The sequence below is a fragment of the Rhineura floridana genome, chromosome 8 (genome assembly GCF_030035675.1).
Source record: "Rhineura floridana isolate rRhiFlo1 chromosome 8, rRhiFlo1.hap2, whole genome shotgun sequence".
Classification (NCBI taxonomy): domain Eukaryota; kingdom Metazoa; phylum Chordata; class Lepidosauria; order Squamata; family Rhineuridae; genus Rhineura; species Rhineura floridana.
This window is the reverse complement of record NC_084487.1, coordinates 122,332,049-122,359,889: the sequence shown is the minus strand read 5'-3', so window position 1 is coordinate 122,359,889 and position 27,841 is coordinate 122,332,049. Positions and strand designations below refer to the sequence as shown.

The 27,841-nt window shown below is 42.2% G+C and overlaps 1 protein-coding gene and 1 pseudogene across 1 annotated transcript in view; one reads left to right on the top strand and one right to left on the bottom strand.

Annotated features, from left to right (window-relative positions):
* SEMA3A (semaphorin 3A) overlaps positions 1 to 27,841 on the bottom strand; it is a 332,620-nt gene that overhangs the window by 216,261 nt on the left and 88,518 nt on the right. The window contains exon 2 of the mRNA XM_061582314.1: positions 27,239 to 27,498. Coding sequence (XP_061438298.1) covers positions 27,239 to 27,353 — 115 coding nt within the window. The 5' untranslated portion in view covers positions 27,354 to 27,498. The remainder of the gene's footprint in view (positions 1 to 27,238; positions 27,499 to 27,841) is intronic.
* On the top strand, positions 18,943 to 19,063 carry LOC133363458 (5S ribosomal RNA; annotated as a pseudogene).

Here is a 27,841-nt window from a genome sequence, read left to right as displayed (position 1 = left end):
CAGGAGTAAACTCCAACAAATCTCATGCAATATAAGGACTGATGGGTGATAAAACAGTCACATTTTATGATGGGTAGACATCTAAAGGACAGAATGAAAAGAATGTTTTCTATTAAGAAAGGGAACCCAAACTAGTTGTACCATAAACCTCAATAAGAAACATATTTGCACTGCCTCTGATCTCTGTGGCATCTGGAACAAAGGCTTTTAAAGAAGCAACACCTTGACTCTGCATGTACGTTGACACCATTTTTACTAATTTGACCTAGTAGAACTTCAATTGGTTAAATGCAACCTTTTAGCAAAAGACTGTAAGGCCACTTCATACAACTAGCAGAACCAAATGCTAAAGTTGTTCCTGGACTGCTTTACTTTCAGGTGCAGAAAAAAGAGCTCTATTTTTAAAATATATATATATTTGTTAAATTTATATCTTGCCCTTCCTCCCAATGGAGCCCAGGACAGCAACTTCTGAAGAAGTTTGAAACTTCTTCCAAGAAAATAATCTAACATGGTGGAAATCATCAGATCAACATGGTGAGCTGCTGCACTCATAACAGCATACTATTCGGTAATAGCATCCACATAAATGCAACAGTACAGCGACTAGTACGTAGGAACAAAGAGAACTATTACAATAGTTACTGTATAGAAATAGAAGAGGACAACAAAAAGGGTAGAACAAGAGCCCTGTTCCAAAAGATTACAGAAATTAAAGGGAAATTTACACCAAGAGTAGGGATGTTGAATAATCAACAGAGGAACACACTGACTGACTGACTGAGACGAAATAAAAGGAAGATGGAAGCAATACACTGAAGAACTCTATAAAAGAGATGAAAGGATGACAGATTCATTCACGGAGGAACCGTATGATGAAGAACCAGAAATGTTAGAATGCGAGGTGAAAGCTGCTCTTAAAATACTTGGAAGAAACAAATCACCAGGAACAGATGGCATACCAATAGAGTTGCTACAAGCTACTGAGGCTGATTCTGTCCAAATTTTGACAAAAATCTGTCAAGAAATATGGAAAACTAAACAATGGTCCACAGACTGGAAGCGTTCCATATACATCCCAATTCCAAAGAAAGGGGATCCCAGGGAATGCAGTAATTATTGAACTATTTCCTTAATATCCCATGCAAGTAAAGTAATGCTCAAGATTCTACAACAAAGGCTCTTACCATATATGGAGCAAGAAATGCCAGACGTCCAAGCTGGATTTAGAAAGGGAAGAGGCACCAGTGATCATATTGCATACGTTGGATAATGGAATGGACCAAGGAATTTCAGAAGAAAATCACCCTGTGCGTTATAGATTACAGCAAAGCCTTTGACTGTGTAGATCATGAAAAACTATAGAATGCTTTAAAAGAAATGGGGGTGCCACAGCATCTGATTGTCCTGATGCACAACCTATACTCTACACAAGAGGCTACTGTAAGGACAGAATATGGAGAAACCGATTGGTTCCCCATCAGAAAGGGTGTGAGACAGGGGTGTATTTTATCACCCTATTTATTTAATCTACACGCAGAACATATCACACGGAAAGCTGGATTGGACGAAGATGAAGGGGGTGTGAAAATTGGAGGGAGAAATATCAATAATTTAAGATATGCAGATGATACCATACTACTAGCAGAAACCAGTAATGATTTGAAACAAATGTTAATGAAAGTTAAAGAGGAAAGCACAAAAGCAGGACTACAGCTGAACGTCAAAAAGACTAAAGTAATGACAACAGAAGATTTATGTAACTTTAAAGTTGACGATGAGGACATTGAACTTGTCAAGGATTATCAATACCTTGGCACAGTCATTAACCAAAATGGAGAGAATAGTCAAGAAATCAGAAGAAGTCTAGGACTGGGGAGGGCATCTGTGAGAGAACTAGAAAAGGTCCTCAAATGCAAAGATGTATCACTGAACACTAAAGTCAGGATCATTCAGACCATGGTATTTCTGATCTCTATGTATGGATGTGAAAGTTGGACAGTGAAAAAAGCGAATAAAAGAAAAATCAACTGATTTGAAATGTGGTGTTGGAGGAGAGCTTTGCGGATACCATGGACTGCGAAAAAGACAAATAATTAGGTGTTAGAACAAATTAAACCAGAACTATCACTAGAAGCTAAAATGATGAAACTGAGATTATCACACTTCGGACACAAAATGAGAAGACATGATTCATTAGAAAAGACAATAATGCTGGGGAAAACAGAAAGGAGTAGAAAAAGAAGAAGGCCAAACAAGAGATGGATTGATTCCATAAAGGAAGCCACAGACCTGAACTTACAAGATTTGAACAGAGTCATTCATGACAGATGCTCTAGGAGGTCGCCAATTCATAGGGTTGCCATAAGTCATAGTCGACTTGGAGGCACGTAACAACAAACAAAAGTCACTGCAAACCAAAATTCATGTGATGGTCATGACATTGAAACATATATTAAGTAGTTAAAAGACTTCTGCACAGACATCTTCCTATTACATTTCAGGAACTGAATGAGACCTCTACAACTGAACTCTTATTATTCATTGAATACATCTATCAGGAACTTATCCTGTCCAAGTTTTAATGAAGTGCTGGAATCTTGTGCATGACCCATTCATTTCAATGGAACAAAGTTCCTCTGCATTAAGTAGAGGAGCAAGTCCCTCTGGGACTGATGGGACTTGATGATGTTCCATCGCTCTTTGAGGGAACTGCATGGCAAAATCGTGGCTACTCCGTGTTTACAAGAAGCCCCATGGAAGCTGTGGGCAGCTGAAGACTTTTCCGGAGCTTTTCAAAAAGATTTTTTTTAAAAAGTAAAAAACAGCCAGAGGCTATGCTGGAGCCCTCTGAGTGCCTTATAGGCACATATTAGTTTTTTTTTTTTAACATTTGTATTTCCATGTGGATTTTAAAGAACTTTCTCTTTAAAATCCATACAGAAATTGGACAGGGCAGACTTAGTCCCATTGCCGGGTAGAACTGGGATGTCCACCCCAGATCATCTATCTGTTTAAAAATTGTTCTCAGCTCCCTGCTGCTTTCAAGTTGATAGCTATACTGTAGTGAGTGCTAGTACTATCTATTACAGTCAATAGAACAGAAATGTCAATAAACCTAAAAGAGTGATGCTGATGAAGTCTGAGCAGGGTGTTGGTGATGGGGAGGAGGAAGGCTCAGAATGTGAGCCAGGCAAAATTTTCCTCAGAGGGAGTTGCACAGGTGACTATCTCTCATGACCACCCATCTGGATAGCAGGAAGCAGGGCATCCAAAGGTGATCTGAGTGATTGGGAAGGTTCATCTAGAGTTAAGAATTCCTTAAGATCACCTGGTCTCAGACCATTAAGACTTCACATGCCCTGAGGGGAAGGGAAAAAGAAAAAAGCTTGGGGAATTGCCACCACCCAGCTCCCTAACTGGCCCCTCCCTCCACCAACTGTCACCACGGAGCTTCTGCAGAACTAGCTTGCTCTGAGGGGAGTGAGAAGAAGCAGTAACAGCTTCTTTTAAACAAACTTTATTGCAGCTTTTTTGAAAATAGATGCTTATTAACGTCTTATGATTTGTTTGGTCTGCCTGAAAAGCAGTATATAAATACAGTACAAGCCCGTTTAACTGGACCTGGACACAAAGAAGTCAGTACTATGTTCTCTGTGGTGCTCCTCAGTCAATAGCCTTTGCTGCTGCATTCTGGAGCTGTTATCTCTGAACACTTTCCCAAGGCAGCCCCACATCAAGCGCATTGCAGAAGTCTATCCTGGAATAGTATCAGGGCACAAATGACAACAACTAGATCTTTCTTTTCTTTGAGAAGATGCAGTTGGCTTGGCAGCCTGGGCGGTTAAAAGCAGAATTGAGATGAAACTTCTCAAAAGTTTCTCCGAATATTCACAATTTTGTGTATGTGAGTGACAGCCACCTCCCCCCCAAACACAATGCCCCAGAAGGATAAGTCTGGATGTGACATTGTGTCCAGGCTGCTGCCACCTCTTATACTGGCAACAATTTTTAAAAAACTTTGGGGAAAGTAGCTGTGATACTGTCACTGATAAGCGTGAGCTCCACACCCTTGAGAAACTATTCAATAATTTCTCCTCTGCTTGGAAAGAAACGGTCCCATTTGTTACACCCCTTGCACCCATATGGTAAAATGGTCTCCCCAGTTTCTCTGCTGACACACAGAGTGGGGAACTGTGAAAAGCCATTTGCGTGCAGCTCTAGTGAAAGGCACTCCTGGGCACCACTAGCATCCAAACATCCAGGAGGTTTGGATCAAAGAGAAACTGTGAACCTGACCATTAAGGGGGGAGGAAAGCCCCAATCAGAACAGACTGAACCCTAATCCCAAAGACAACCATTCCCCTAGCCATTAACAACCCTTCCTTGACTGGGTAAAGCTTCAGTATGTTTACCCCCATTCAACCTTCCATGGATATCAGATGCCAGTCCTGGACCTCAGCTTCCACACTAGAAATAGAACTGAAAGTCATCAGCATTATGGAACTCCCCAAATGCCTGGAAGACTTTACTTAATGGTGTCAGGTTAAACAGCATGGAGGCAAGGTGGAACCTGTGGCACCCTGAAGGCCATAGCCATGGGGCAGAGCAGTGGTCTCCCAGTAACAGCTTCTGAGACTTACCTGCTGGATAGACTGGAATCACTGCAGAATGGTGCCCTTATCTCCATCCCGGTAAGGTGCCTCTGAAGGAGATCATGGCGGATGGTATGAAAAGCCACTGAAAAGCCCAGGAAAACCATTATTTGTCTGTTACATTTATATCCAACCTTCCTCCCAGAAGAAACCCAGGGTGATACTTCCCAGCCTAGGTCATCCATTAGCATGACGAAGGAAACTTTTAGACTCCAGATCAGAGAAGAAATCTATATTTCTCTCGATAGGCTGTTTTTCCCTATGAGTTGGGAAGAGGAGGAGGAGGAAAATTAGTTGTTCAGTAGATAAGAGCGACTCCCTTACGAGGAAAGGTTGCAGCATTTGGGGCTTTTTAGTTTAGAGAAAAGGCGGGTCAGAGGAGACATGATAGAAGTGTATAAAATTATGCATGGCATTGAGAAAGTGGATAGAGAAAAGTTCTTCTCCCTCTCTCATAATACTAGAACTCGTGGACATTCAAAGAAGCTGAATGTTGGAAGATTCAGGACAGACAAAAGGAAGTACTTCTTTACTCAGCGCATAGTTAAACTATGGAATTTGCTCCCACAAGATGCAGTAACGGCCACCAGCTTGGATGGCTTTAAAAGAAGATTAGACAAATTCATGGAGGACAGGGCTATCAATGGCTACTAGCCATGATGGCTGTGCTGTGCCACCCTAGTCAGAGGCAGCATGCTTCTGAAAACCAGTTGCCGGAAGCCTCAGGAGGGGAGAGTGTTCTTGCACTCGGGTCCTGCTTGCGGGCTTCCCCCAGGCACCTGGTTGGCCACTGTGAGAACAGGATGCTGGACTAGATGGGCCACTGGCCTGATCCAGCAGGCTCTTCTTATGTTCTTATAAATGCAGTGGTATCTCCTTTGCTTTGCATGCAATTTCTATCCCCTAATGTTTCCTCTCCTGTTAGTTGGGAAAAGGCAGATTTATTATGTGGTGGGGGCAGAGCTGTAATGTTTAGCAAGGCTCTGACATATATATATACTTATTCACATGGGGGGTGCACACTTTTTAACCAGCTCCAGAGACACAGCTGTATTCACTGGCTGAAGAAAAGAGCAGCAGCAGCAGCAGCAAAAGACTCCTTTGGCACCTTAAAGAGGAACAAATGGATTGGGACATTAGCTTTCATGAACTAGAGCCCACTTTGTCAGATGCATTTGAACGTGGGCTTTAGTCCACAAAATTGTATGCCGTAATCCGTGTGTTACTCTTTAAAGTGCCACAATGCTCTTTATTGTTTCAACCACTCATCATTAATTATTATTTTTGGTTTGGTTTTTTAAAAAATCACAGGCATTTAAATGTAACATTCCATTCCTGGTGTGGTTTTAAAATCTTATAACCAGACATTTCCTAGCCTAGCGATTCCACCTCACCTTCTCATATAATTTCCATACATTGATCACCTCCATATGTCTGGCAGAAGGTAAAATGTGTACTCATAGTAATGGTGGGTTGGGCCTATCTTAGGGGATGTAGAATGAAAGCAAAGCTCTCCCCAAACATCTTTGTGCCAATACAAAAAGATTGAGTGGTAAAGCACATGATTTTCATATGGAAGATCTCCGGTTCCACTACCAGCATCTTTAGTGAAAGGACTGCAGTTAGGAGAGCTGGGAGTGACTATGAACTTGGAGACCTGCTGCAAGTCAAGGTAAACCAGTGATCCCCAAATAGCATGCCAGGGGCAGGCACATCACTGTGCCCGAAGAGGCATTACAGAGTGCTTTTAAAAAGTAAGGTGCCACGTAAAGCGTTAATTTCCCCCTCTCTCTGCCAGTATGTGTGGGTAGGAAAATTACCCTGCAGAGGCAGTAAGCATGCACCAGGATTCCCTGGTGTAGCCTATATAAACCACCCTGGAACCATCTTTGATAGAGCAGTCTAGAAACATTTTCAGTAAACAAACAGTGGACAGGCACAGCAATTCCCGGAAACATCATCATTGGCCCAAAACACTGGGAATGCAGAATGTTGTGATGCAATATTAACTGGACTATATGGAATGTCGTATATTGAGACTAACGAGACTATCTCACAGGCGCAAGGAAGATACATGCCCATTGCTCTTGGGAGCTGATTGAGAATATATATATGAATGTAAGAGTGAATCGTGTGCCTCTATTTTGTTTAATCCGGGGGGGGAAGCAGGGGGAGAGATGTACCTCAAGTATCAAAAGTTCAGGACACACTAGGGTAGACAGAAATGGGCCAGATGGACCAACAGCCTGACTCAGTAAAAGGCAACTTCTTCTTCCTAGTTGTACTTATTAATTGGATTGCTCTTCTTTACTATTGCTGCATTGCTCACTCAGTCTTGCCGGAAGTACTGTGCCCAAAGTACAGGTCTAGGTTGTCTTGCATTTTAGTTGGTGTTGTCACTAGTCTGGAGCTACTCTTCCTGTGCGATAGAAAAGCAAACAAGGAAACACTTCCTGTTTACTCTTTTATGCCGCAGAGTTATATACCTTAAGATGATCTTAATACAACCGTCCTAAAGCAAACAAGCTGAGTAATAATTCCTGCTGCCCTTTGGCCAGCGTCACAGCCTTACCTCTCTCTGACACATGTTGAAAACCACAGATCACTAGGGGGGGAAAACCTCTGAAGACTGGGTTGACTAAGGAGGTGGTGAATCATGCTCTCTCTCTATAAAAGAATATTTGTATACAAAAAAGTGGCCAGTCATGCTAAAATCCCCTAAAACTTCACAGCTATCTTACTTTTCGCACTACATTCTTATAGAAGGGCTGTAGCACATGCTTTGTATGCAAAAGGACCCAGGTTCAATCCCTGGCATCTCCAGGAAGGGATGGGAATGTCCCCTTTCTGAAACCCTGGAAAGCCAGCGACGATCAGTATAGACAGCACAGAGCTAAGTGGACCAATGGAAGGCGGCTGCCCACCTTTCTAAGTTCCTTAGATCAACATACTTGAAATTATCCCATTTTATCCTCATGTCAAACAAGAAGAGAGGGCTGATGCCTTTGTGCTCTGCTTGTGAGCATCTGACCTGGCCACTGTTTAGAAATGGGATACAAGACCCTTGATCTGACCAGGCAGGACTGCTCATTATCATCTTAGCAATTATACGAGGTAGCTTAGGCAAGGAAATGGAAATTTGCCCACAGCCAGCTTTATGGCTAAGTAAGGATTTAAATGCCTCCTCATGTCCAGCACACTTCCCGTTATTCCAAAATTCAAAATAGCTCTTTATGCAATAACTGCACTAGTTAGTTTTCACACCACTTGCACATCCTGACAGTAGACTTTTCTGCATGGAGGGAAGAATGATATGAAAGAACAGATTGTACATTTAATTTGTTGTAGTTCAAATAATGACATTTATAAAATAACTCTTTAGCTTTGTCACTCATTCTGGGTTGTCCATATTTAACATAGAAGTCATGAAACAGATGTATTTACTATGAAATGAATTCTAGTTTGAACATTACATCACATAATGGGATATGGGCTAAGAACAGATGCAACTATAACCAGTCTTTTCCTGGGATATTTCATGGCATTTAAATGTAGCTAAACTTAAGGCATATGGGAGACACAAAACAGAGTGATAGTTTGAGACACAAAGCCAAGTGGATGTTTTCTTATTCTACTGAGAGATCTGTAGTGAAGTGTATTAAACCCACAGGCCTGAGATCTCTGGGATGTACATTAAAGTGAGGAAGTGTAATTATAATTAACAAGTATCAAAATTAAGGTCCTGATCTTATTAAATCTTCCAGTTTTGTATAATTATGCAAGAATATGTATAATACAGAGGGAACCAATCTAGCAAGGGATGATATATACTTAAGAATGGAAGAGTCCTGCTGGATCGGATGAAAGGTCCATCTAATCCATCATCTTGTTCTCAGAGTGGGCAGCCACGTGCCTATGGGAAGCCTGTAAGCAGGATCTGAGTGCAATAGCTCTCTCACTCCTGGGATTTCAAGCAATAGAAGTGTATTGCCTCTGACAGTGGAAATAGAACATAGCCATCAGTGTTAGTAGCCCTTTGTAGCCTTATCCTCCATGAATTTATCTAATCCTTTTTTGAACCAATCCAATGGTGCTTCCTGTGGGACCAAATTAGTATGTGAAGGGTGCTGAGAGTTGTTGAAATAGAAATGTTGATTCCAACTTATGGCGACCCTATGAATAGGGTTTTCAAGCTAAGCGGTATTCAGAGGTGGTTTTACCATTGCCTTCCTCTGAGGCTGAGAGGCAGTGACTGGCCCAAGCTCACCCAGTGAGCTTCATGGCTGTGTGGGGATTCGAACCCTGGTCTCCCAGGTTGTAGTCCTATCCACTATGTCATATTGGCTCTTGAGAGTTGTTAGGAGAGTTATATTCTCCTGACAGAGCTACAGTATGCCAGAGTACCATAACAGTCAATCCTTATTCCTAGAGAACTCTGAGAATTGTAGCTCTATGAAGGGAATAGGGCTCTCCTAACAACCCTCAGCATCCTTCACAAACTACACTTCCCAGGATTCTTTGGTGGAAGCTATGACTGTTTACAGTGTAATAAATGTATGGTGTGAATGTGGTCCTGTAGCTGTTACATTCCTGCTTACTATGCAGCTTTTAAAGGTATTAAAATCCTGCCAGAAAGAAAAGGAGAAGGCTTTGAGCTGGCCCCTTCATATGCACAATCATGACTGCTGGGGTGGAGGTGGGGTGAGGTTACTTCAGAGAAAATACCAGGCCATAATAGATGCCTAACAGAAGACCAGCTTTATTGCTAAGAACAACCTAGAAGGGCAGCATAGCTAAGAGTCTTGGAGTAGCAACACCACAATTACAAACTCCCCATTGCAGGGTACTACTGGGCATCTGTTACGGCCGAGGTGCAAGGGGAGTGAGATCAGGGAGACAAGTCAGATGAGGACAAGGCCCCTGGGGACTTTGTAGGAGGGGGGCTCTTTCAGCCCGCAGACTTCCTCGCCCATCACTCCTGTCGAGGCAGATTCCGCCCCATCTGGGAGTTCCCCGCCTGAGCCATTGGGAAGCAACCTTCATGCGCACCAACCCCACCCATGCCAGAATCCCCACCTGGTGCTTAAAACGCTTCCCTGCCAACCAACTTCCTGCTCCCTGAGGTTGTGCCATCACCTAGCGAAGCCCCACTGTCAGATGGGCCGTCGGAGGCTCGCCCCCCCTCACCCCATGCGAGAAGGCATGAGAAGAGGGACTCTCAGAGGGTGGAACTGTGGAGGAGCCGTTGGTTACGGGTGAAGACCTTCCCTACTTAAGCAGGTGTCCATCCAGACTCTTGTGATGAGTCAACTCTCCCCACATGCTGGAGAGACTGCTTAGCTAGACTAGTTAGGGCAAGTAGTGAGGCAGAATAGACAGGTGTATGAAGCACACTGCTTTGGATGTAAGCATCACACTAATAAAATGAGAATTAAACCAAGCCTTGCCTCCATCTCGTGTCTTGGACTGTGGGCAGGACAGAATCCAGCAGCCCAGCTCACATAGATGTCACCCACTCCAATCTAGAGACCTACAAGACTGCTTTTCTTCTGCTGAACTGATGGAGCCTCTCTCTCTCTTTTTGAGAGAACAGTGGAGTATCCTCTTCTGCTGATCACCTAAAGGGTGTTCACACATTATATTCAACAAGTGTACAGTCTGGGTACACAAATATTTGAGCTGTATATTTGAGCAATTATTCACATGTAATGTTCAAGAAGTGTACAGTTTTGTGTACCTGCATACACAATAGTTGAGCTGTACAAATCAACAAGTGTACACTCTGCATGTGTAGAGACAGCTTGTATCTGTGTTCAGTGTAATGTGTGAACAAGCCTACTTAATTTTGCAGGCAGGGAAGAGAAAGAGGTCACTCAAACCATGCACTATGACTCTGCTCTCATGATTCTTTGGATTGTGTTGACAGTGTATGATAAGAACTGTGATCCTGGTCCCCTCCCCCAGCTTCACTGTTAAAGGGGGGATCACTTTTTGCACCCAGCCCAGCTCTGATGGGGCATGATCCCTGGTGCTGGATGCAGATGTTTAGTTGCCTGGGGGCCGTGTGCAAAGCTGTCTGATTGGCTGGCTTTCACACCTTCTCCCTTCTCCCACTCATTGCCAGGTTTGGTGGTACCCGCCCACCCATTGGTTTTTAGTGTGGGCTTTGCTGGTTGCAAAGGAATTTTTCCTTCCAGAAGTCTTTTTGACAGGGAGGTTGTTTTGCCTGTGTCACACTGGGGGACAACGATGGGTTGGAGTGATTTTTAAAAAGGTTTGGCAGGGTCAGTGCGGGGTTTGGGTAAAAGGGGGTAAGTGGCAAAACAAATTGGTGAGAACCTTGAGGCACCTTCTAGAAGGTGAAATGGGGCTTCCTCAGACCTATCCATCAAAGCCTCAAGGCCAGATGCTGGGGACAGGAGCCCTCCTTGAGGACTGCCCAGATCACAGACTCAATGCCTCAAGGCTGGAGTCGAGGGTGAGATGGACATGACTCCCTCGGCACAGTTAATGTGCTGGCAATGAAAGGCCAGGAGTAGCTAGTTCACTACTCTGTGGCCTGCAGCCCAGGTTCTTCGCCCAAACATCTGAGCTGCTGGAATTAAGTTTCATAGCACTCAGATGTACATACATATCTTTATTACGACCGAAGATCAGCGATACAAATACAATACAATCAGCTGGATATCGGAATAGCAGTAAAATGCAAAATAACAGCAAGGGCTGATTAAAAAGTAGTCCAGGAATGTTATAAAAGAATCAGGGTGGAAGGGAGTCAGGCTGGTTCGCAGCGCATAGTTCCTTTCCGCGAACCATAGCGGCTACACAGAATGAGGCGACCTTTGCAGTAATCCGAGGATCCCGATCCGCCAATAAACGTCGCAGAAACTCAGCCTCAGAACTAGGATAGAGATTAGCTAAAATTGGGAAAATAAACTTGTGGCGAAGGTTAGAATAGAAAGGGCAACAGAGCAATACATGACACACCGACTCCACCTCCTCAGCACCACAGGGGCAGGTTTGTTCAGAATGTGGGACACCCTTATATCTGCCCTCCAATAGTGCTGAAGGAAGAACATTGAATTGTGCCAGGGTAAATGCTCTCCTAAATTTCGGGGTAGATAGATTTGAAATATAGGAGGCGGGGACAAAGGGTTTCATATTAATGTGGCTTAAGGAGTAGACAGCAGCCAAGCACTGGTTGTTCTGGAGTTCAATGTCTCTAAGGCGTTGATTGATTGTTGTTTTGGCCCTCGTATACCCTAGGGTATACCCTCGTATACCCTATCACTGGCAGCAAAAAGCCAAGAGATTGTAATTTGTTGGACAGCGTCTGCTTCCATTGAGACTGGAAGGGATCTTCCAGAGTTAAAGGGGCCAATCCTGTGGGTATGAATAGTAACTTCAGCCAATAGCTGAATCTGAGTATCCAAACTTGGGTCTCGATTAAAAGGGCACCCAGTTCCAAACGTGGTGCCATATTAGGGACACAGCATGGGACACCCATTACCGACCTCAGAAAGTTGGATTGAACCACCTCCAGCAATGTATAATTGCCCCCGCTACAAATTTGGGTCCCGTAAAGTAGTTGCGCAAGAGCCTTGGCATTAAACACCTGGACAGCCGCATGAACATATGAGCCGCCCCTTGTATAGAAAAAGGGAAGCAAAGCCTTTACCGTTTTCTGGGCGGTCTCAACCGACCTTACGAGATGTGCCTTCCAGGATCTCGAGGATTGGAATACTATACCAAGGTAGCTAAAGGCATTAACTTGGACAATAGAATGATTGTCAATTTGCCATCTGTACTTATGCCTCTTCCTGGAGAAAACTAAGACCTTGCATTTTGCATAGTTGATTTTTAAAAGTTCATCAGTACAGAAGGCTGCAAGTTCTCTTAATGAGCGGCGCAATCCAATTTGCGTTTGAGAAAGTAAAACAATATCATCAGCGTACAATAAGCATGAGATATGTCTCCTCATAAGTGCAGGGGGATGAGAATTTACTGTCTCTAGGTGTTTAACCAATGGATTAATATAAAAATTAAATAAAGAGGGGGCCAAGACACATCCTTGTTTTACACCCTTAAAAGATGCAATCAGTGCAGACAGATGTCCAGCCCGATTGCATCTTACCCTTATCTGGGTCCTTTCGTGCAAACATCGAATTAAGCAAAGTAAACGTCTATTGATGTTTGTGTCCCTTAGTTTCACCCACAGCCTCTCGCGAGATATTACATCGAAAGTTTATTTGAGATCTATAAAAGCAGTAAAAAGAGCCCCTCCCTTGCATAAAGAGCATTTTTCGGCCAAATGCTGAAGGACAAGGCCCTGGTTCATGGTGGAGTGCCCAAGTCTGAATCTGGCCTGTTCGTCGGCCAAGATGTTTTCACCATCCATCCAAGATGTTAGCTTCTCTAGAAGATGGCTTGCGTAAAGTTTACTAATGATACTAAGAAGGCTTATGGGTCTATAATTTGAAGGATCCATCCTTTTGCCCTTCTTATAGATGGGTATCACAATGGCCATTCTCCAGTCTTCTGGGATGGAGATTGATTGATCTATTACAGTAAACAAGGCCGCCAAAATGGGAGCCCACCAGTCCAGGTGCGTTTTAAGAAGTTCCAGGGAAATATTATCTACACCGAGTGCCTTGCCCATTTTCAGTTTGTTAATAAGTGCTGCAGTCTCACAAATGGAGACCAGTGGCCATTGGGGTAACGTATTAACGTCTTCCCATTTGGGACTATCACATTTATCACTTTTGGCGAATATACTAGCGAAGTATAATTCCCATGTGCTAGCTGATATATGATATTCGATACTCGGCGGAACGGGCTGGCACCCCCCTGCAACCAGCTTCCAAAACTTTCCAGAGTCTTTTGAACGAGAGGCTTCTATTAAGTTGTGCCAAACTTCTTTTTGATGTAGCTTTTTCTTTTCTTTTATTAAATTTTTAAATTGTCTTTTAGTATCTAAATATTCAGTGGGGAGTACTGATAATTCAGAGGCTCTATACCTTTTATAAATGGACGTGAGGGTTTTCTTCAATGCTATGCAGTCCTGGTCAAACCAGGGCTTTGACGCCCGCTCTAGAGAGCCTGGTCTCCATTGGTTTTTAAGGATTAAGGAGTTACTTATAAATTTCACCATCTCCTGATACCATAAACAGACAGATGATGAAGCAGAGGCAAATAAAAGCTTATTCCTAATGCCTAGAGCTTCAGCAGAATATAGGGATTTAGCTAATTTGTTAGCAATAGCAGGGGACCATCTGATACGGGTGGCTCTTCTCTCCGCTGCTAGGTTATATAAAGGTTCTCGGTCCAATAGTAACTTTTTATGACCCGGTTTAAGTGTAAAGATCAAAGGGAGATGATCACTTTCCTCCTTGACACCAACTTTGCACCTGGAGATGTATTTCAACAAATTGGGGGAGATCACAATATAATCAATGGTGGACAAGAAATGTAAGTAAATTCGCCGTGCCAATCTCCCGCCACGCCTCCATTTAGAATAACCAGGTCAAGGGCATGGACCATCTGTAAGAAGTAGAGGCCAGCAAAATTACAGCCTTTGTCCTTAGATTGCCTACTCGGACAGAAAAAGGGCTGTTCCACTATTGGAGGGACTAGATGGAAGTGTTCATACAATGCTGCATTGTTAGTGCCTGACCTTGCATTGAAGTCCCCTGCCAGAATAACAAAGGCTTGGGGATACTTGGCCATAAGGTTGGTGACATAATCCTGTAATTTCGACCATTGTTCTCTTATCAGTTGTTTTCTAGATGCGGGAAGGAGGTAAATGTTGATCGCCAAAAAAGAATCATCTTGTATATTCAACAGTAAGGCGGTTGCTATATCCTCTAGCCCCTCTAGGCTCAACGCCGTTGCGCCCAATCTGGTAGAAATCAGGGTTGCTAGACCACCTTTTGGCCGGCCACCTCCAGTGCTTAAGACTGCCTCTAGAGAATAACTTACAAAACCACTTAAGTACAATTTCTCTATGAGCCAGGTCTCTTGGAGCATTATAATATGATGCTGATTGAGAAGCATGAAAAATGTGGGGTTGGAGCTCTTGTTGGACCAACCTGCCACGTTGCAAAGCGTCTGTCTGAAGTACATTATGTCAATTTAAGTGATACCTTACATTACCTGTAGCAGAGATGTTATCTACAGAGCGGCCAGGAGAAGTTATCAAAAGTCTTGATTGCACAGGATTACTGAACTGCTTACTGGGGGCCATAGATGGAATAGAGGAAGCACCCTGCATGATGGGGGCCTCTATAGTCCTGACTTTTCCCAGGACCCTAGTGGATATATCATTCTTCACCTGCACCTCATTAGGTCCCTCAAGCGAAAAGATCCCCTCTAGCATAGGGCTCCAACAACTGACATTAGAAACAACCTTAAGAGGGAACTTCATCTGGGGAGGGGGGCAAGGGTATGGAAGTCTAGCATTATTTTGCTCAGCGGTCTTTACACCCCTTAAATCTGCCAACTTGGACTGATTTGTCAATGTAAGGACTAAACCAATCCCCTGATCACACCCAGAGGAACTCAACGTGTCCGCTACATAATGCATGTCAGCAACAGGGTTGATTTCTGCCATCACCTGGATTTCCAACTTTTCCCGACGGGGCAGAGGACCAACTTTATTGTCCGGAGCATGAAGAACTTCTGTCTCCCTGCAATCTTTGTGGGTAGGGGATTCTTTGGGTATTTGAGTCAATGCAAGCAGATGGGATCTAAGAGAATCCAGTCTCGATATGATGTTCTCTTGGGCTTGTAATGGTAGAGCTCCATAGGACTCCAAAAGTCCGTTCTCCTCTATGACAAATGAATTGCTTGCCAGTTCGTTGATCGCCGATTCATAGGGACTTTGAACAGGTGCCGTATCTTGACAATGCTCCACGCATAATTGGACTTCCTCCTCTTCAAGTGGTTGCACGATTGATTCCTCAGGTGAAACCTTTGGGCACAATGTAAGTGCAGCCTCGGCCGCGGGGGAACGGTGACAGACGTTCAAACTAGATATCAGGGGCATAGGTGGAGCTATGTTGTCAAAAACTCTTTGCACCACTATGTTATGGGTGTACAGAACATCCCTAAGAGCATATAATTTCTTAGCTACATTGGCCTTCTTAAAAGCTACCATTGCCTGCATAGCAGCTCCAGAGGAGGATAGACATATTACATAGTCTAAGTCCTCAACTGAGAAAGTACTTGTGGCAATACCCCTCAAGAGGTTTAGTAAGTGTAATTTTTGCTGCAATTGCGAGATAAAGCTCTTTGATTTTGGTAAATTGGAAAGCACCAGCTTTTTGCTGTTTAAGATCAAATTCCAAAGCTTAGCAATATAATGCTTATTCCTGTCTGATGTACAGGAGCCCAGACTTATCTTTTAAAATGATCTAGGTTCCTCCGCAGATCTCAGTTTGGTTGATTGGCTTAATTCAGTTTTCTATCTAACTTAATTGGTTTATTCCTTAAGAGATTATTGGCTTTAATGGGTTTAATTTGATTCAATTGGTTTAACTGGCATTAATAAAATGTTGCCCATTCTCAACCCATATTCTTGGTGTCTGCCTCGTCATTTTGGGTGGGTTTGGGTGCAATAATCTTGTATCATGAAGGGTTTTTTCTCTCTCTTCCATACAAACATCTCCCCCACAACACACACAGAGCACTATAAAAGTGAAATTTCTGGCTACTTTACTTCACATTTCCAAATAATCTGTCGAACCATAAATTGGATCATGTTATAGCGAAGCAGGTGGTTTCACCAAAGTATACAGCTGCCTCTCAGCATTGTCATTATAAATGCCTTTCTTCAGTTATTACCACCATTCTCAAAATAAACTAATTAACACTTAACTGAAACACAGATATGGAATTCACTGGGATAACTCATAGAGCAAGGTGTTATTCAATGTTAAATTTGGGAATCAAAATAAAAGCCCTAAGGTAACATCTATAACTGCTTGCTGGGTGAAAGAATAAAGACTGGCTACTTTTTCCAATGAGTGCAGGCCAATTAAATTGCAGTTCTCAAATTCTCAAAGCATTTGTGAACTTCTTAAGGTTAAAAATTATATTTAAATGTAAATGCATTAAATTTATTGCCACAGTACTGAATTTGGTGTAATTGTTAACCTTATCCTTAAAATATATGGGAGCATGTTTTATTGGAAACCTAAAATACTACACATAATCCTAGAAATAGCAATTTGTTTTTGGTATTCTTCTTGTTCTATTTAATTATAATTATTTAGTTGTTTATGTGGCACCGTCACTATACATTGCCTTTTACAAAGTAACACCAGCAAAAAATGATAGGCCCTGCCCTAAAGAGTTTGCCGGCTAAATTTTGACAGTAGGAGAGAAAATAAAGAAGAGGATTTTCAAATGTTCCAAATGAAATGAGTTTTAACAGTATTAGTGTAGAACAAAAAGTGTTCTGCGCTAGAATAAATTGGCTGTCTATTACGCTGAGAACATTTCCCTGGGGATGAGGAAAGAAAACTTTAGCTAGAACAGACGGGAGATCTTCCAACATGCATTTTGTGCTCTCCTCCTACGCATCTAAAATAGACACTTCTGACAGATGTGTTCTGGCACTTGTTGAGAGATCAGGTATTTGTGGATTTACATCTATGGGGGATAAAAGGAAAAACTTCCCACACACATACACACCTTACTCAGGTGGTTTAGCTGTTCATTTTACATCCAAAGAGATTTATATAACACTCATGCCCAGAACTAATCCCAGACATTTTCCAGACTGAAGTGAAAGAGCAGGGTTACATCATCCCCTCCCTTTCTCCCCCCCCCCCAGCAAGTCCTTATCACCTATAATTTTTGAAAGTTGTTTCCTCACTTCTACTAAATTGATGCTAGGTGTATCAGTTCAATATATTTTCTGGCTAAAGAGTGCTAGAGGCTATTCTAACTCATGAAGATTCAAGGAAGTAGCTCCTCACACAGTCTTAGCATTAGCAATATTTAGAATTAATGAGGAACCTAGGTCTGATATTGTTTTGATTCCTAGCCATGTAAGCTCTATCCAAAATGTTTACATCAATGAGTTTATGGTGCCATAACAAAAAAGAAAAAGAAAGAAAAAATCTGACTCAGGATGTAGAAATATTTCTAGATGTGCATATATGTATAGGTATGCTTCCAGTATGTGTAAAACTTAGTCCAGGAATCTGAGTCATGCAAATAGTTTGTGTAACTGTAAAAAGTGGTGCTTGAAAGAAAACTCTTTTAGTCCTGGAAGATGACCTGATTTAGAGTCTATGAATTATCTTCCTAAATGTTATGAGAGAAGAATCACTGGCTGGTTGTAGAGCTATAGACATAAAGAGCTATGACTGATATGAAAAGGTCTGTAGACACTACCAGCTAGAATCAATAGGCATCTCTGGATCTGGAAAAAGGGTCTGGTAAAATAAATATGGATCTATAAAAAATGAAAATTGCAGGAATATTCTTCATGTCTTAACTTTCAGCGATACCCAGACCATGTATATCATCATGTACAAAATGGACTTGGTTCTAAACTAATACCCAGCCTCCCTCTTCACGTTACTGATTGTGATGAGGGAACATCAAAACCTTTCCGACAAGATGCTGGCCAAATAGAATTCCTCGCATGGATAAGCAACAGGAGAAACTGACCAAGATAATTTGGATTAGACCCTTCTCAAACTCAATGAGTTTGGGTCTCTAGTTAAGACCAAGTGAAACTTGAACCTTTTAGAATGCAATCAAGTATATGAAAATCTCTATCACAGCTTTTCTTTAACTATTATTGAAAACGCTGTTCTTATGAAGTTCACCTAGCTGAGTATTTGAGTGAAGCTGTATTTTATATTTTATACATTTAGTGAAGAACTCATCGTCTGACAAAAATAGATAACAAACCCCAAATTCACTAATACCGATTTGTCATGGTTTACAATAGAAATAATTCTGCATGAAGGGTATATAAAACAGAAGTCTAGTACCTCTATATTCTTCATTGCTCTAGCAATAAAGTTTCTTTTTGTCTCTCTCTTTTTCTTCAAAATTTCTTTAGCAAATGAATAGCTGATCTACTCAAGCTATGGTACCATCAGAGGCCAAATATAGATGTCTGAGACATACAGTACTTGTCACCCTTCCAAAAGCCCAATGAAAAGCCAATAACATATTTAAAACTTGATTGCAGCTTATTATTCCATTAAGAGGTAGCATCCAAAGAAAGCACTTTTAATGCTAATTAAATAGTGTTAACCAAGAATTGGCCTATGGCCATACTACCTTAATCACACGCCTAACCTCGTCTGATCTCGGAAGCTAAGCAGGGTCAGGCCTGGTTACTACTTGGATGGGAGACTGCCTGGGAATACCAGGTGCCGTAGGCTTAGAGGAAGGCAATGGTAAACCACCTCTGAATACCTCTTACCATGCAAACCCTATGAATACATATATTTATATATACATATACATACACACACACATATACATTCATAGGGTCGCCATAAGTCATAATCGACTTGAAGGCATATCACAACAGAAACAAACCAAGAATTGCTTCAACTCTCCTTTCAATTAGTCCTTGGTTGAACTTTCAGACTGAGTTGCGTCTGAATCTGACTTACATTGCAGTTTGGACAGCAGCAAAATGGATTTTGAAACTTTGTTCTGTTGAATGCAAAGTACGACAGTCAACCATTTGTCCTTTGTTGCTCTCATTAAGGAGAACTTTATCTTTTTCCTTCAAAGGTTGTGGGACATATACAGTTTTACACACTGAAATGTTACATCTTTGGGGTTTGTGTGTGTGACGGCCCATACCGTTGTAGGGAAGGGAATTCTCAGGTAACCCTCTGCTCAGCCCACTCTTCCCCCTTAAAGAACTCACCTCCACCAGACAAAGGTTTTATTTACCAGGTTGCCCCATCACTCAATCACCAAATCTCCCTGGGGTCTTCCTGAAGTCTCTCAAGGTAGCACAATTTTGTGACATCTAGGTGTGAGGGTGTTAAAATAAGGGGAGACCACAACAGGTTTATGAAACATGACCTAAAGTTTACTAAGAACAGACAATTACAGAGTTTAAGAGAAAAGAGAAAGATACGCAATGCAGAAGTTAGAGACAGCCAGTATGTTCCCTTTGGAGGAAAAAAAAAAGACAGAAACACAATAGAGTGTAAAATGTAATCGTCTATCCCTATTACATACCCTGTAGCAGAATCTTCTCAAGAGTTGCAGCCATTATTTAGATCCACCTTGGTCTAAAGGCTTACTTATCTCAGGAGTCCTACTTTGAATTGGACTAATCCAGACAGGCCATCTGTAGTTATAGATTCCCTTTGTCAATCACATGATCCACACATCACAATTCAGCCAGAAAGTAGCTTACAGGCCATAGAAAGTTTGGCACTTTTAATTTTCCCTCCCTCAGATGAAGGTTGTGCCATTTCTCACATATGCAGTGGAGTTTTCACTGCCTTTATACTAGAGCCGCAGGATAGTCATGTGATCAGCTGGTACAGGTCATTCGAGCAGATTTACTCTATAACCCCCAAACGAACAGACAAGGAAGATATGCAACAGACCATACAAACAGCTCATCAAAACAAAGCCCAGAAAGATTTGTCTTCCCATGTAGTATGTTGCAGCGCATAAAAAACATAGGCCATAGTCACAGTCCAGGACAGCAGTGCCCCATTCCTTCACAATATGTAATACCAAACCTGAATGCACATTTACTCCAAAATGACACATTTGATCACGAGGGGCTAAGATTGTGTGGCAAAATACACTTCTGGGCCCTAGATCACCATCTAGAGAATAGAGTAGCCCATAAGAATATAGATATTGCCATTTCTGATGTGAAATACCACAGTTAATTTTGCATGATTGAATTTGTCGTGCTGTTTTAAGAAAGAAAGAAAGAAAGGTCAGGGAGGAAATGAAATATGTTTGCAGCCCACAAAGAGCAAATAGGAAGATCTGTAGCAACTGCAAAGATTGAAGTCTGTATGTTAAATCAACAAAAGCTCATTCTAAAGATGTAATGATCAGATAAAAAAAAACCCCCAAGTTTCCCCCCAAAAAACACACAGGAACCTGAGCATCATAGCATTGCACTAAAGAAATCCTGGAGAAGAAACCTAGTTTTAAAAGGAATCCCCAACATAGAAGAGTTGGTTGGCAGTTGCCTTCTTTGATGTAATTTCTCACATACCCAAAAGTAATAGATGAAGAGCTGGCTCACATTACAGTTATACCACAAATATGTTGTTTGTTTTAAAATGTGGTTATGTCATTTATATAAACATGCATGGAGGAGAGAGAACGAGAGCAATGAGCAGTACGGCCCTGAGCTAGCCAATTGCATGGGCCTGTTTCGCACTACATGCTCAGCCAATTCTTGGCTACAGCTAGTGGTTAGCGAGACAGAGCTTAACCATGAGTCCTAATTCAGACGACACACTTAGTCAAGCCTTGGCTTGGCTTGGCTTGGCGTGGCAGCAAAAAGGAGCAGGGAGAAGCAAAGTGACTGCAACCTTCTCTCTAGGAACCCACACATTTGTGCAGTGTGGTTTAGTGAGTCAGGCAAACCAGTTGTTAGGGTGTAATCCTGCTTTCCATTTGCAAAGAGCAGCACTCAGATGCTCTGTAGTGGTGAGGTGTAGAGGAGAGAGTTTGTAGTCATTGCCTTCTCCTCACCATCCTCTCTTTGCTCAATGGCGGCCCCCTCACTGAGTGTCAGGCAAGGGAGATGACAAAGGGGACGGTCAAGCATACTCTCCTCTTCCTTCCTTCCCCAGCTAGTTTGCAATCCATCCAGGGCTCTTCTTCAACTGTGGGCGAGTTCATACTTCATTGACAAGTGGGCTACAAAGAAGCCCAAGTGCCTCATCCTACTTCTTTCCCTTCTTCTAGTGAAGTGTGACAAGTGGGACACCTTTTTACAACTAAAGCTAACCATCAAAATGATGTGCCTTCGCCCTACACTGATTGAATAATTCACTGTTTAGTTTAGTTTACTGAATATATAAATCACTACCCGCACAGAATGTCCCAAAGCAATCTGCAAGAAAAGTTTACAAGAATAAGATATGATACAGTAAAATATACAGTAACATATTAAGAACATCATCAGCTACAGCAGGTCACACATTGGACTGAAAATCATCAAGGGACAGCTGCAATCCACACAAGCACGCTATTCACTTGTGAACATTTGAGCTCAATCACCAAATAAAGGACTTATGCATTACCTCTTCCTAAATTCCGTACTATGTTTTTCACAGAGTTAGTTCATACATTCAGTTGTGAGACAGGCTGAGGTGATTGGAAATCATGGGGCGTACACACATGAACCACTCCTTTAACACAATACTACAAATCCATTCCAGTGCCTTGAAATGATGCGCTGCATTACCCATAATTAACGAAATGAAATAACGATGTATAGGAGAGGAGTCTATGCATGGAACCTAGAAGGCAAATCTTTTGAGAGGAAGTTGGCATTGCCATATCATAGGTATATACTGGAATCCACTACAAGGGATGTGTGCTGCCTGGTTTCTACTCCCTGGGTCTTCACCTAAGCCACAGTCTTTGTAGATATGTCTCAAGATTATAACCAATGTACTGAAGGACACCTTATTTAAATAAATTTTGGGAGTGTATGTGGAAATCTCCTTAGTTTTCCATCAATTGTTATGTCAGTTACTCTACACTTAGGTCCAAATTTACTGGAAACAGTTTGCAGTTACCTTGAGCAGAATCTGTCACTGTTACAAACTACCAACTTTCAGGGCTTACTACCAGGGACCAAAGATCCTCCGTGGCGCAGAGTGGTAAGCGGCAGTAACGCAGCCGAAACTCTGCTCACGGCCGGAGTTCGATTCCAACGGAAGGAGGAAGTCGAATCTCCGGTAAAAGGGGTCGAGGTCCACTCAGCCTTCCATCCATCCGTGGTCGGTAAAATCTGCTGGGGGGTAAAGAAAGGCCGGGGATGGAACTGGCAATCCCACCCCATATATACGGTCTGCCTTGTAAACGTCGCAAGACGTCACCCTAAGAGTCAGAAATGACTCGCACTTCAAGTGCGGGGACACTTTTACCTTTTTTTTTTTTTTTACTAGGGACCACTTCTCTATGGCTCTGTGCGATACTATCCCCACTTGCCCAGCAGGAGTAAGTCCTATACTCATTCCAATATTTACATCCACGATAAAAAAAAAAAAAGAGTTCTGGAAAGCATACACCCTACTTTGTGACATTTTAGTTGGTCCTAATAAAACTATTACCCTAATGGGGCTTATAGATTTTTTACAGATGGACCAATATGCTATCTATAGTTTTTGTGTGCTGCTGCTGCTGCACTGCATCATATCGCAACCTTAATTGTACTATGACTGCTTTAGAAGGAAAAAAAAAAGAGGGATTTTGGAAAAGATCCTATTTACACAAAAACTTACCACTGGGCACCAAAGAGCTACTTTAGCTTCACCTATGGGCCTGCAATGTGCTCAGTGAAATGTTTGCTTTTTTCCTCTAGAAGCAGCTGACCCTATACATGCAATATCAAAAGGAGTTTTTAAAAACTATCCCAAGTTTGAAAGGTGTAAGGATGAGAAAAGCTAGTTTTAGAACCCCATTAGCCACATGGAACTAATCACCTGGTTCTTTGGATCCTGGTTACCACGTCTAAGCTCCTGGTCTTTCCAAGAAACAGTCCATGACTAGATACATCTAGATACATGCTGTTTAGGATGGTTCCAATCTGGTACAAGGCTGAATGACAGGAAGTTGCAAGGACTCGATAAAAGAGAGGTTACCGAGATTTCTGTCTGGCAACCTGAGAAATGACAGGGCTACTGGCAGACTTTGAAAATAAGTGACCATAGGAAATTAAGGTTGGTGGGGATTTAACCCTTCACAAATCACCCTCAAAAATGTTTTATGGCAAGCCTTTTTCCTGTTAGTGGAGTTGATTTTGTTGTATTTTAAATCTTGTGAAGGCAGTTTACCCTGAAAGGCAGGGTAGAAAACTTTCTGAAAAGTAAACAAATATATAAAGTTTAACTCTGCTTAATAAGCAGAGTCAGGAAGAAACAAGTTGCTTATATAAAGAAACCTTTAGGATTCTTTTGCAGCAACTTTCTGACTACAAGACATTTGCTTTGTAGTCAACCTAACTGGTCACATGGAGACAGAGAAAGAGTGTGCAATATTAGTCAGTAAAATAAAAGAAGGAAAATTGTTTAGTATGTTCCTATACACACACACACACAGAGAGAGTTGTTCATTTCATAGTTCGTGTTATTAAATTACCCAGCTTCCTATCCCTAAAAGACACCTGCCAGGTAGCCAAAGGGCAATATTTTCACATTGTGAATAGTGCTTGGGAAACAAATTCCCCAAACCCTTCCCCAGAGTTGATCTCAGTAGTACAAAAATGCCTTGTGGTGCTGTCATGCCAAACCCACCATGCTATTTTGCAGCATATTAATCTCCTGTTCAACAACATCTCTCTGTTAATATAGAGAAAGCACTTACAGCTACTGCTGTGCTCATTTCACTGAGGAAATATTCACAGCATGGGGCATTAGAAGGACAATTAATTATCCAAAGCTTTATTAGCTCATGTTCTTTAGTCTTCCATGTCCCTTGGTAACTAGATATTAATGACAACGGGGGCACTGCTAGAACACATCATTCACATTAACAGCCCAATCCTCAAACAGCACAGCTAAACCTATGCTACACAGAGGTATGCAAGCAGCTTAAATAAATAATAATGCTTAGCACAGCATTTATAAAACATATTAAAAGTGTTCAAAATTTCTCACATTATCTACCATTTGCACATTTAAATGTCTGCTTGTGCTTAAACACTTGGCTCAATTGATCTGAGTTTCTAACGAAGAACTGAGGTTTGGACACTAAGATGCCTCTTCTGCTGGTTTTGTTGTTCACTCAGTTTTAATAGTAGATTCAGAGCCAGCATATTGTAGTGGATGGTTTTGAGCAGAGAGATCTAGATTTGAAATTCCAGCTTCACCATGAAGCTCAGTGGATGGCTGTGCTCAAATTGAAATTATTACTCACATCTAACCTATCTTATAGGGTTGTTGTTGGGAGGTTAATATAGAATAATCTGATGTACCTTGTCATGAGCTCCTTGGAATTGTAGAATGCAAATATGTACAATAAATAGTACCCCAAAGGAAGAAGATCACTAGGGCTGTAATTGTCCTGTTGGATCCAGTAGGACTTATTTCATGGTAAATACGCATAGGGTCATGCTGCACATCTTCCAGTGTCCAATTTGATGTCTAAACTGATGGATATTAAACAATAATGGCAGAAGCAGGAAACCACCATACAGGTATAATCTTCATCAAAATAAATAAAATATGTATTGAAGCAAAACAACAAACTGATTTAATATCCCAGTCTGCATCCAAACCCATCAAGATAAAATAACCAGGAAAAACATCACCCAAGCCCATGGGATAAATCATCATTCCTTGTGCTGTGGGGTGGCAGAATAAGGGCCCCTGCTAAATTCTGTCCTTATTCACTCAGAAATTAGTTCCACTGTATTCAGTGAGGTTTACTTCCAGGAAACTGTGTGTAGGATTGCAGCCTAACAGTACACTCCTATGCTTGTCTACTCAGAGGTAGATCCCAGTGAATCCAAAGGGACTTGCTCCTAGGTGTAAAGGACTGCAGCCTATGAGAGTTAAAAATAGTACATTACTTCTAATGAGCCATTGTTCTTGTTAACAAATCAGTTTAAATCAGCAACTTAAATAACCCACTAAGGGTACATGAAATTGCATTTCAATAGATACATTAAAGTTAATTAGATCATAAGCAATTAAAATCAATTTAAGGGAATTTAGGAGTCTGATTATACAGTGACACCTCATATTAGAAAGCAAAAGGTAACTTTCTTGCATTTTTATTAGCTGTGTCTTCATGGCAAATTCATTAGCATATCCCAAGAACTATAGGGTGTTCTTCACACACACACCATATGTGCTTGTTTTAGAATATGTCCACACACTGCTTTCACACTGAAGTCAGAACACACATTAGTTTTTTGTGTGTTTTTCCAAATCGGTTTTTAATTTGCTGAGGCAAGGAGTGCAAATGACGTCTGTCTGGCATCATCCAGCCCCTGAGCAGCTAAGCTAACGTGCAAGGCCCTCACAGCCTTTACTTTAGAGTAGCCTCATCAGTTTTCACGGAACGACCCCAGCGCCAGCAGCTGGAGCGTTACTTAAGCTGCAGTCCTAACCCCACTTACTTGGGAGTAAGCCTCACAGAACTCAGCAAGACTTACTTCTGGGTAGACATCGTTTAAATCGCTCTATTAATTAGTATCTCAGACTTCACTGGGTTTTTAATTTAAACAATACATAAACTGGTGGAAACAAAAACATGAATCCTTCTCTTTTTAAGAAAAGGAAAACCGCAAGATGCTTTTTTCCTCCTTCCCCTGCCATAACCTGCACAGACATAAATACAGCGTGCAGTGGGGTGAGATCTGTAACAACAGACCCATGCTCCGTGTCTTCCGCATGAGGGAAAATAAGCTTCACCACTTGTTTCACATCTGAAGGTGGAATAATCCTTCCTATTCTAAAACAATCCAAAGTTTATGGAGCAATTGTGTCTTCTTTCCATCCATGAGCCAAAGACACATACGAGGTACCTTACATTACATACAGCAGTGCTTTTAAAGTCCTGGAAGGAGGAGGGAATGGGCGTGCCCAACAGCATGAACTTGCAACAGCAGCAAGATTGTACTCAAATTTACCGCTGAGTGCTAAATTGTGCAGGATGGTGTCACGGGGGTTCATCCGAATAAGTTGAGGACAACCTCCTAGTTGTCATCTCTTCACGATCGCTCAGTTGTTGTTTGCCCTGATCGGATTCATGCGGACAACGTGTGCGTAACATAGAAGAAGTTGCCGTCTATCGAAGGCAGTGAGTATCCTGTCGTCGCTTCCCCCGCCTCCCATCGTCTTTTTAACGCACCTCCAATCGTCTTTTTAACACTTCCTAGTTTTCTTGGCAAACCCGTCCTCCGCTGCTTATGTTAGGCATCTGACTGTCAGACTTGTGCTCGTTTGAATATTCATGACTACGAATTAACCCTTTCGTGCCCTCAGAAGAACGAATCACGACACAGACCATCCCAACAGAAGTAGGGTGGTCGAGAACGCTATAAACCCTGAACATCACCATTAATATAATGCAAAGAGGGGGAGGATTTCTTGGCTTCGTGTTCGAAGTCTGCGGTGATTAAATGAAAACAGGCTCAGCACAGAACAAAATGCGGTTCTGGAAGCGTTTGGGTGCTAACGCGGATTCCTTCTTTGTCTGCCTGGGCAGAGCTACGAGACCGATATCTAGGAGAGAGCGGGGTTTTGAAGTGATTTTGGTCTGCCTCAGCGAGGACAAATCGGGAGGAAATTGGTCGGTTAAAACTGGGACAATGGGGAAAGATCAGCGGGAATGCAACCAGCAAGGAAGAATAACGGAGAAAAAGGCAGGCTTACCTTTATAAGACAATTTTAGCCGTGGCACGTTGTTCTTGACATGTTGGCAGCGTGCTCGTTCTCCTCGTAGTAATACTCCCAAGAAAAGCCAAGCAATCCAGCTGATCCAGCCCATGCTGCAAGAGGACACTGTACAGTTCCCCTTTTTATATTACCGCCGATGTCCCCCCCCGGTGCTCCCTTCTTGTCTCGTGTGTGTAGGGAGTGGGGGGGGGGGGATGGGAGATGAATCCACGCAGAAGTTCAAAGCGATCTAAAAACTGAGAGGTAACAGGTGATCCGGATCAGTTTCATTCAGAAACGCAGGACGATCAAACAACCTCATGGCCAGGTTTGTAACATCTCCTCTGCTGCTGCTTTTAAGAACAGTCGCCGGAGCAGGAGGGGGGGGGCAAAAAAACACAACTTCCAGCGATTTCCCACCCTCACCACACACATACGGACACACAGAGAAACACGGTGTTGGGGGAGACACACACACACACACACACAGAGGGAGGGAGCCAGTTGGCACTGGCTGGAAAAAAGGCACAACCGGTAAATGGTAAAGAGAAATTGACCAGCGAAATTGACAAGAGCCGCAGCTTCTATGCTTGTGGAGGA